The sequence below is a fragment of the Strongylocentrotus purpuratus genome, unplaced genomic scaffold, assembly GCF_000002235.5.
Source record: "Strongylocentrotus purpuratus isolate Spur 01 unplaced genomic scaffold, Spur_5.0 spur5_scaffold_18, whole genome shotgun sequence".
Classification (NCBI taxonomy): Eukaryota; Metazoa; Echinodermata; class Echinoidea; order Camarodonta; family Strongylocentrotidae; genus Strongylocentrotus; species Strongylocentrotus purpuratus.
The window spans coordinates 8,031,680-8,043,130 of NW_022145603.1; the positions used below are offsets into that span (position 1 = coordinate 8,031,680).

At 35.5% G+C, this 11,451-nt stretch overlaps 1 protein-coding gene across 3 annotated transcripts in view; it reads left to right on the top strand.

Annotated features, from left to right (window-relative positions):
* LOC593450 (oxysterol-binding protein-related protein 8) overlaps nucleotides 1-6,278 on the top strand; it is a 45,911-nt gene extending 39,633 nt beyond the window's left edge. For 2 of the 3 annotated variants that reach the window (XM_030989127.1, XM_030989128.1), the window contains 4 exons: nucleotides 701-886; nucleotides 2,659-2,812; nucleotides 4,496-4,631; nucleotides 5,142-6,278. In XM_030989127.1, coding sequence (XP_030844987.1) covers nucleotides 701-886; nucleotides 2,659-2,812; nucleotides 4,496-4,631; nucleotides 5,142-5,383 — 718 coding nt within the window. In that variant the 3' untranslated portion in view covers nucleotides 5,384-6,278. The remainder of the gene's footprint in view (nucleotides 1-700; nucleotides 887-2,658; nucleotides 2,813-4,495; nucleotides 4,632-5,141) is intronic. The other variant, XM_030989129.1, reaches the window with a different exon arrangement.
* Nucleotides 6,279-11,451: the final 5,173 nt, after the last annotated feature.

The following is an 11,451-nucleotide window of genomic DNA, read 5'->3' on the forward strand; positions in this document are numbered from 1 at the left end:
GAGCATTTTAAATTTCAAAACCTCCTTTATCTTGACAGAAGTTCAGTATATGAAGCTCATATTTTGAATATAGTATATATTGACATGGAACTATATGCACTAACATTGGTAACTTCTGCACTTCAGACTTTGAATTCATTACATTTTGAAAACATCCATTTAAAGCCCCATTGCACTACTTACAGCTACTTGCGCCCTCTATATAGCAAACAATGCCTAATCGATGACCATTGGTCCCCCATGATCCTCTTTTTCTTATGTTAATTGAGAGCTTATTTGATGAGATAACCACCTGTCAGTGACAATGCAGGGAGGTCTATTCCCTCCTGGGGGTGTTTCATCAAGCTGTTTGTAAAGTTACGCATGACTTTACGAACGACTTGTATATGAAAAGCCAAATGGGATGCTCAATCATTTTTAACTGCATCAACTAAAGTTGAACTGTGCAGATGTAGATTAACATTCTTATGATAGCAAACATTTTTAATGCAAAGTATTATTTTTTTGCCATTATTTAATTGAGGTTATTGGAAATATCAGAAAAAACTTTGGGCATCCTATCTGGCACTTCTTATACAAGTCGTTTGTAAAGTCATGCGTTACTTTACGAACAGCTTTATGAAATACCCCCCTGGCCAAACTAGTGCGGTGGGGTTTTAAATTCACATCATATCATCACATGACTTTATATTGTATTCAGGTTATGGAGCCATGTGACGGCTGCGCTGGGTAAAGGAGAGGTCCATGAAGCCACCAAAGAGAAGTACATCTTAGAGGAGCAGCAGAGGAACGGGTTCAAGGAGAGGAAGATCAAGATGGTGGAATGGGTTCCTAAGCTCTTTGAGAGGGATGACATCACAAGTGATTGGATCTATAAACACATGGAGTGAGTACAGATTGATTGTTTTACCTGACTGCTAAGAAAGCTTGTACTTGTAAATAAGCAACCAGGCAACCAACAGGTATAAGTTCAAGTTCAAGTTCAAGTTCAAGTTCACTTTATTCAATACTTTCATTAAAAATATACAAAGGAAAACAAAAATTTAAAAATTCAAATATAATACATTTATCAATAAATGACATGAGAATAACACAAGTGGAGAAGACATGAGGAACAGGGGGAAAACATTCTAAATATGTACATTAATGAAAGTATTTGTAGACTAGACAGGAAGGCCGGGCCTTATGTAAAAGTCTGTCTCCAGTAAGTCCTCTCCAAGGGACTTGGATGTAAAGAGGATTAGTGCCTTATCAAAGGGCACTAGTGCATGGGCTTGGTTTCAAACCAGGGATCTCCTGGTTATAAGACCGCTGTCTACCACTGGCGGGGCGTTGTGGCGTGCGCCTGCAATCCAGCTAACAATGGAAGATACAAACTGATCCAGCCGGGAACGTAGGTTCGAAATTAAGTCACATCTTTTGGATGGTGACATTAAAGGTCGGTCTCCAGATGTAAATAATCATATCTGATAGGCACACGACTGTAAAAAACCCAATTACACACACAGACACTGAGCCATTGTGCCACCTCAAAATTGGAAAAAAATGGAAGAAAATAAATATTTGTATGAAATTTGAGTCAACCAGAAATATTGGCATATCTTGTGCTTTGAGCAAAAGTTTCATGATGACCGTTAAGTAATTTTCAATATCTCATGGTTTGGGGTGTGCAAAACGTAAAAATGTGAATACTGTTGAAATATGTACAGGCTAAGGCAATCGATGTACACGTGCATCACGTTGAAAATACTTGGGTTAGTTTATTTTCCTACCTGCATTTTTAATGTTCAAATTAAAGAATACAAAAAGAAAAGATTAGGATGAAATGGTAAAAATTTAGATACTGGGTTTCATACAATTAATAGTAATAATATTGTGGGACACAATGATATATCACACTCGTAAAACATGTCATAAAAGCAGGCCTGATAAAACCCGTTTTTATTCCCGATTTTTTTTTCTTCTTCCCGATTGTAAAAATATAATTTTTTTTTTTTTTTTTTTTTTTGTAACAATTTTTTTCTTCTTCCCGATGTTATCCTGATTTTCCCAAACCCTTCTTATTTTCTCTATTCTTCCCTATTTTGCCCTTAATTTTTTCAAAATTTTGACCAATTTTGACCAATTTTGTCCCAATTTTCTTACTCGAAAGGGGGGAATGTTGTTAGATGCCATTTTCCCCGCAAATCCTTTTTTTTTTTTTTTACTCAAGGGGGGCATGGTTGAGGGGAAAACAAAAAACTTATTTCTTTTTTTTAGTGCTCACTATCACCCCTGTAGAAGGTAATATTAGGTACAGTTAATAACTAAATTATTCATACCCCTTATAAATGTGATGTTCTTGTGTGTGTTCATAACTCAAGAATGAAAGGTAGACTGTTTGAATTAGGGCCTTTGTTGAATACTGTTAGATGTGAGCTTTAATATGTTTCATTCTCAAGGAATATAAATTTGGACAAATCAATTTTTCACATACTTAACAAATTACAAAACTTGGTAAGGGTATAAATAATTTAGTTGATAACTGTACATATTAAAAATATGGGAGTTGTAATTAATTGAGTTACATTTCTAAGTATCTGGATACAAAGTCTTTATTTTTTTAGTGATCTCTTGAATTATTTTATTTATTTATGATGTTTTTTTTATATTTTTCAGTACGAGACCATGGGACATCCTTAATGACATTGAGCAGTTTGAGTTGGATGGTGTTATACAGACCAGAACTAGACATAGAACACAGATAGTAAGAACAACCAGTATTGTGAGCATACCAAACAGAAGGAATGGACCAACAAAACAAAGGTTGAAGGTAAGAGCTAAGTATCTGCTTTATATCATTCAAATAAACAGGCTGAAAATCATCCTCTGTACTTGAATTGTATTATTAACCCTTTGGGGATTTTTGAAGGGCTGTCAGTAAAAACAATTTAAAGCCTATTTTCCTTTTTTTTAAATCCCTGGCGTCAAACACATTATAATAATAATAATGGTGTCTTCTTATATAGCGCACTAGTCTGTCACCTTATGACGCTCCTGGGGCTGCCCCGATTATTACCCTGGCTTTAGCAAGGCAGCCACTGCGGCGCTCTAGCATTTCAAGGAATTAATTCTTGCCAGTTACCCATTTACATCACCTGGGTTGAGTGTGGCAAATGTAGATCAATGACTTGCCAGAGGACATTAGTGCCGCGGCGGGACTCGAACCACGGACCTTAAGATCGACAGTCCATTGATTTTTCCACTCGACCACGACACCTCTACATTCAACCAACTGGGCACCATGTGTGCAGAAATGATGCCCTTTCTACTCATGCATCAGGGCCCTGTTTTGATAAAACTTGTTATCAATAACACATAACAATAATAATAATCTTTTAAAGTCCACTCCAAATTTTATTAAGTTAAACCGAAAATGGAATTTCTTTTTGCCCAATTGATCGTGAGCCCGGCAGCCACTGAGCAGCGCCAGATCGACGTTGCTCTATCCCCTATTATTGAACGTCAAACAAGGTGGCAGCAACTACCGTCTTTTAACGTCTTTTGGTATGAGGCGGCCAGGGTTCGAACCCTCGACCTCCTGGTTGTGAGGCGGACGCGCTACTGACTGAGCCAACACACCGGTACAAAATGCCACATATCTTTGACAAGTTTCAAGCAGGCCCAAATTTCGGGTTTTTAGAGGAAACAAGAAGCAAAGACTTTGATTATTAAAATCACCTCCTGGGCAATGTCTATCTGATTGTATGTCCTATTGAAATCATAAACAGTAGGGTTGCGGGTGCACAATGAGAGGGAGGGAGGATTGAGGAGTCCTGAAGAGGACTCTCAGTAATCTTTCTCTCACATGGTGCACCTGCAAGCCTACTGTATATATACATCACCATGCAAGCTGATACTTACAAGCAGTATTGAAATCATGGACATGGTTATTGAAGGTGCCTTATGGTAGGTTGATTTTCAAAAGTCCTCAGGTTTGTGTTATTAATCAATCAATCAATCAATCAATTCAAGGTTTATTAAAAAACATGTGTCGCAGCTCAATGGCTGAATTGGTCATGTGTACAGTTATTAAAACACTCATTGCATATTTCAAACATAAAATACAGTTACAATTAATTTGTCAACATTGAAATACATATAGTTAATATGATAAGATTGCTTGGGCAGCAAGAATAAGAAAACAGAATATAACATAAAGTCAGGAAAACGGAGAGGCGAAACAAGAAGAAAAGAAGTAAAAGAGGAAGTTGTAGAAGTACATGTACATCAAAAAATATAAATTGCATACATGTATTTTTAAAGAGTCATCAAAACAATATACAAATATAAAAATTAGAAAAGAACATATTCTTTTCAAAACATTGTTGAAGATTGATATTTCAAGTAGATGTATTATTGCTTAGAATAAAACAATTATGGCACTCTAAAAAGGTAAACGAATAATGATAATAATAAAGTTTTAAAGTTTGCTGTTCTCTTTATCTGATTTCAGCGCAACGCATCTCTGACGCATGCCCGTAATAAGAAGAAGCAAGGTAGAGCACGTATCGGTAGCGGATCACCCGACCCAGCGAGCGGAGAAAGTGAAGATTCATACGCAGAACATTCAGATGTAACCGAAAATGAAGGTAAGTGGAAAATCACAGATTTGTAAGGCCATGACACACCTTAGGACTTGGGGACTGCATTCTGAAAACGATGTAACTTTTATACAATAGGCTTGCGGGTGCACCATGTGAGAGAGAGGAAGGATTGAGGAGTCCTGAAAAGGACTCTCGGTAATCTTTCTTGAGGGTATGTAGTCCTGAAAAGGACTGTTGGCGTAATCTTGAAAAAGACTGTTGGTTATCTTTCTTAGCTTATACATGTAGTTCTAAGGAGAACTATAGCGCTTGGAGGAGATGGGTGGCAGGATGTAATTTTAAATCTGTTTACTATAATAATAATAATAATGATAATAAAAGTCACATTGTAAGGTCTGTTTCTAAGAGTTAGGAAATCAGTTAGGGAGAGTAGGAAGTTACGGCGGAGCAATCGTCGCAAGAGGATGGGTTGTAGAACCCTTGAAAGACCTCACTTGCAAAATCGCTACTCTCATCATAATCATTGGACCATCATTTATTTCCTATATCCTTCAGATGAAGCCAGTACTACACTGCCCTCTAGAGTCCGAGTAGAGGACATCATCGGTCCGATCAGAGAGGGCTCTGAACAGGTCCAGAAGGAACTCAAGACAATCAACAGTAGACTAGCGTTCATGGTCCAACAGCAATCTAATTCACGTGCTTCCAGCGGCGCCCTCTCTCGGTTCGATTGGTTCATACTGGCCGCTTTTATGGTCCTAGGTCAGATCGTCTCTGCGTTCTTCTTCAGATCGTGAGGCGGGATGTTTTGGTGCTGTCCTGTGCTTTATTGTCGATGTGGATTTTATTGATGAGATGACAGAGCATCTTGGCTTCATGTAAGAGCATAAGACGGATGTGGCTTCTGATATATCAAAAAAGGCCAGTTTAGCAATGTATTCCAATGTATGGCTTCGTTTCCGAGAACACCTGGACAACTTATAATTTATTCATTTTCTTTATGCTCTTACTTTGGAATTGAAACCTTACAATTAATAATGATTATGTAAAGATAAGAATGTAATGGTATGCATGTCTCCTGTGAGTGCATTCAGGCTTGTACTATGGTGTATGTTTTGCTTGAGCTGCCAATTCACATGAGGTGTTTTTTGTTTAAGATTGCATTGCAAACAGTCTGTTGAAAACAAGAAGTGTATTATTAATATTCTTATACATTGAGTTAACGCCCTGTTGGCTCTAAAGTCGTTCTAAAGAGTCACATATTGAGGCTGTATAACCATCACTTATTGAATATGGTTATCAAAACAACTGGCTTGTACAAACATAGAGATTAATTTATTGATTGATGATTCTCAAATGGTTGCTGGATTTTGGGTGATAAAATCATTTTAAATATAGGACACTATTCATGTATATTATATAGGTAGTTCAGGGTGTTTCAAGAATTTATTTTCTATAGCCACGGTAAAACTTGCCAAGTGTGAAAGAGAACCAATGCAGAAATGATGTTCCTGTGCCACATGACATTTATCATGGAATAGATATATCAAAGGCTTCAGGATTTACTGTGTCCAGTGCAAGACTAGTCGATACAAGTGTTATAAGGCACTGAACAAAACGGACAAAGAAAGAGGACAAAATATACAGTTCCTCATTCTACCCTCAACAATTGCTGTGGTAGACAAAGGAACATCCCTTCACTGCTATTATGTAAAAACGTGTAGAACAGGTGAATATGCATATTCACCTGTTCTACACTTTTGGTTTGCCAACACAAAAAAGAAGATAATTTTCACAGAAGATCGACGTAGAGTTTTGGTAAATAGTGTTTAGAATCATATAAGTACAATTTAATTTAAAAAATCATTACCTTATGTAGATCAGACGATTCATGGTCACTGCACTTGATTTAGATGTATCTTAGTAAAATCTAGTGAAAGTCTAAATACATTAAAATGCAGTGCTAATGATTCATTCATATTTGTTAAGAGTAAAACCATTCTTTGAATGCAAGTACAATCTATCAAAATGCCTAGTAACCATTGTCTTTTAAAATGGAATTTCTTTTTTTCTCCATTGAATTCCAATAATTCAAATTGTAATTTTGTATTTTCTTCTTTTATTTGTTAATTGATAATGTGGTAATTATGAGATGAGATGAAGTATAGGGCATATGTGCAAACTTCTCTATCAAAATATATATGAATTCAGACTTCTGCATTTGAACGAGCCATAAGGAATGGCAGAGTTTGCGATGGATTTTGTGTTGTTGTTTTGACTATGCTTGGATGCGTAGTGAGGTAGTTTTTTAAAGGAACTTGTTGTAGCCGTGCTATTTTGATTAATGATTCTTCCTAGATGTACATAGAGACAGCCATTCAAACAAACAAAATAATATATTTTTATTGTATAAATTGTGATTGGTATAGTGACACTGGGTTGTACATGGACATAGTAAGTATAGTTATGTCATATGAAATATTTGCATTATTATTACATAACAACCTCTGACGTTTAAACAAATCAAATGCTTTTTACATGTAGATTCCAATAGGTTGATGTTTGGTTGATTCCTTTGTTTTACCTGATGGCAATTAAAGCGTCTGTATGCTTGTTAGTAAGCGACCAGGGGACTGACGGCTGCAAGTCCTCTCTGAGGGACTTGGTAATGAGAATCAATGCCTTTCCAAAGGGCACGAGTGCAAAGACTTGGTTTCAAAGCCGGGACCTCACCGGTTACGAGACCATTGCTCTACCACTGAGGCTTCGCACCTTCTTTGTGTGATTCCCCAGAAACTTAGAATGTACAAGGTCATTTGACATAACCTTTCACCTCTGCATAGCTGTACGTGCCCCGAGAGACCGGTTGACTAACACATTCAAATCCTATGCATACTTTTTAAACAAAGGTTAATCTTGACCACCCGTAAGCTTGCCGAGGCTTGCCCGACATAGCAACAAGTAATGTATGCAGACTGGATTCCGAGTATTGTAGTTTATTCATTAAAAACCGGTTAATGGAATACCTCGTCTCTAGGTCCCCAGCAAAGAAACATTCATAATTTGAATATGTTAGTAAACTGGTCTATTGCTCCTTAGGTTTTGCTTGTAGAAATAGCCATTGGAAGATCATGCATTATACATGGGGAAGGGGAAAGTAATGATCTCCATCTACTTTTAACTTGTTCAACCTAAGTTTGGCTATTCATTTTTCAGTTTATTTGTTTGTGTCTCACTTTCTGTGGCACTCCATCTGTCCGTTTGTATCCCCTCCCCGCCACCCTCTCCCCCCTCCAGTCTCGTCTCATGCACCCTGCCTCTCTATGTTCATGATTCTCATGTCTGTTTAGCATTGTTTCGCAAAATTATCCTTTTACAATTTACATTCCATTTGGAAATTCAAGTGTACCAAAAACCCCAAGATAATTTCTTTTGTGTATAATAGCATTTCCATGTTATAATACTTTATTCAAAATATGAGCTTCGAATACATGTATTACAATTCTGTAGTACATTTTTTACAAGCTTAAATTCACTCTCAATTAACATATAAGCAACTTGCGAGTAGACTGCTCAATGTACTTGTACAGGGAGATGTGAGTTGAAACTGAGTCAGATGGCGACGTTAAAAGTCAGTCCAAGACGTAAATAATCTTACCAGATTGATACATGTCTATCAAAACTTACACACACACACAGGCTGGCACAAAATAGGGCCTACGTGGCTCTGGTTCTGTGTGCAATGTGTTTCCTATTAGCCCACATAATGACAGGCGAAGTGTTTCTAGGTTGATTGTAATCCTAGAGCTATACACAAATTGTTTCTTTAGGTGATTGGTACACTTGCAATAAGAAAGGCACGCAATCATGGCTTGCTTCCACTCCATTGCTTTCCCTCATACCTCGGATTACCCATTCCCTCTCAACTTTTTAAACTGATATTATTTTATTTGTTGTTGCATTGTTAATCCAGTAGATTAAAACAACAACAACAGCAAAATAAAAAATGAACAAATGAAACTATATATCATCCAGCTAAGACATTGTATAGTTTTGCATATTGTATATAACAACCTTTTTAAAGTTGAATTTATTCTGTGAGAGGACCAATGAATACACATGTTTCTATCATTGAACATATATTAAAGGGAATACATTATCTGTTTTAGTAGTAGTTTTGTATTATGATAACTAGGGAACAATTTTTTTTAATAACTATTTATTTTGTGAGATCAAAGGCAAATAGACGTATTATAATTTCATGTAGTAAAGTATTATTTAGTAATAGAGTATTATTTAGTAATAGTATGATGTAACCTTGCCAATATTTTATTCAAAGTAGTAATTATTAAGGAATTAGGATACAACTCTAAAGGCTTGTTTTCAAAGGGCTGGCAATAACCTTATGAACCCATAGGGCTTCAATGTTCATGCTTTGAGATCTGTATTTATTTATAACAACTTGGAATGTGAAACTAAAGGCCTGGTCATACCTCAATGATAGCAATAGTTAGATTCGCAAGACAGCCCAATAACTTGGTCGGGGTTTTACATTTTAAAATTATCTTGTAGTTAGAAACTGTGCAGACACTTAATTGATACTAAAGTACTCCAAGTAGGTAATTACGATGGATTTTTACTTCATTATTTGTCAATGAAGAAAGAAATCCATGTCACGTACTCGAAAGGGTACAGTATGTAGGTATATAGGGCATTCAAACCTAAGGAAGCAAGTTACAAGAAATTTGGTGTATGGCAAGCGTGTTTGCTTATACCCTTCTTCTGTTAGCGCATGCAACCATTCAACAATTTGTTTTATTTGGTAAATTGTTAGAATATGATATTCATCTGTTTTTTCATCATATCTAGAATGATGTGTACAGAATTTGTTAGTAAAAGCTACTACTAGTTTTGAATACCTTTCATAAGTTATAGTTATATTGCATTCAAATGCATATTTGATTTATAATAATTCAATTGGAGCTTACATGAACAGTAATGCATGCAGTAAATTATTCAAATTGTAGATTGATTTTATTTGACATGAGTGTTCATGAAAGTAAAGAATTATTTTATTTTGGCACTGATTTATGCTCCTTTTTTTCTCTTCTTCTACTGAAAAATTGATTTGATGGTGCTGAATATCAAGTATGAAACATGTTTATAGTCAACCAATGGTATTGTACACAGAGACATTCTATACAGACATGGATAGAGCTTTATTATAGTCAATTTTATGAAGGTTTTTGCCTGTTTTGCTTTGTAGAACAGATAAAATAATTATATGAATTTATCACTACCGAAAACAGTACGCTTGCTGTGGTCGAGCCTTAAATTTGAAACATGTATATGATCGTATTTGAAGCCCAAATATTACAAATAAAAGAAAATACAAACTTGTAAATAGTGCTGTTTGAAATGTGTTTTTTTTTATTATTAATTCATTGCATGTGAAACGCAAAATGGAACTTTTTTTTCTGTTACCGACTGCAATAAAAGCAATAATTTCATTATGAAAACACAAGCAATTGTTCTATCACCAATCAATATGAAAGGATGAAAATTCTGCCTTCTTTGGTTTTTAATTAACAAAATTAATTAATTATACATATTAAATACTAAGAGAGAGAGAGAGAGAGAGAGAAAGAGAGAGAGAAGAAGATCAATACATTGAAGGCACAACTTCAGATTTATTTGCAGAATTTTCGGAAGGCACTTTATACATTATCTCATTCCTTCCTCATGAGTTACCTACAGGACGAATGATATACAGTCAAACCTGCTTTAGCGACCACCTGTATACAAAGACCACCAGTCTAAAAAGACGACATTTGAAAATCATTTCTCATAGAAACCTGTGCATAAATACCTATAAGGACCAATTTGCTTGTCTCCTTTGAGCGGTATATATCACAGGTCTTTCTGTAATAAATAGTCAATTCTCCTGAGTTCAGTATCACAAAATAATAACATGAACCAACACATCCAGAATATCACAAGGGATCTCATAATTGCACAAAGTCTGGAGGTGGCCAAGGTTGAAAGGAATTTCTAGGTGAATATAATATACACCATATGAGATGATGATATGCATTCGATATCTGTTATATAATTTATATAAACATTTGTGATCTAATCCTCGCTTCTCTCCAATTAAAATTTATTGCACATTCATGCACATAGAAAATTATTGAGTATCACATGATAGCCTTTCAGCCAATAGGATGTTTTGTATCAAATGACGTATTTCCTAATAATATAATACCTAGTTCATGGCAGAAAAATGGGTTTAAGAGTTTATATTCCCCATTAAATCTGGGTCATTGAATCAGGACACATGATTTACCATTGACACGATCACAAGGACTTTTGAAATCTCAATAGTCTTGTCCATTATCTAGTGAAATGTGCGAGTGTTATAATGACATGTTACGTAATCCCAGCATGATCAATGAAATATATCCCATTTATATATTATATACAGTGCGTCCCAGAAAAAACGAAACCGAGAATTATCAATGTTTTATCATAACTTAATCACAATTATAATTAATATATGAAACATATTTATAAAGCTTAAATCCTCCTCTTTCATTTGATGCAACTCATCAGACGCATATTGAAATTCAAATACCGTCCACCAAATGAATTTCTGGTTCCCTCTCTTCAAATTGATGTTGTTTATCACTCATACGTGACTTGTGCATCATTATGAGTTGCATCAAATAAAAGAGCAGGATCAAAGCTTTACAAATATGTGTCATTCATTAATTATAATTGTGATTAAGATATGATAAAACATCGATAATTCTCGGTTTCGTTTTTTCTGGGACGCACTGTATAATAGAGTATCGAAATCACCCTC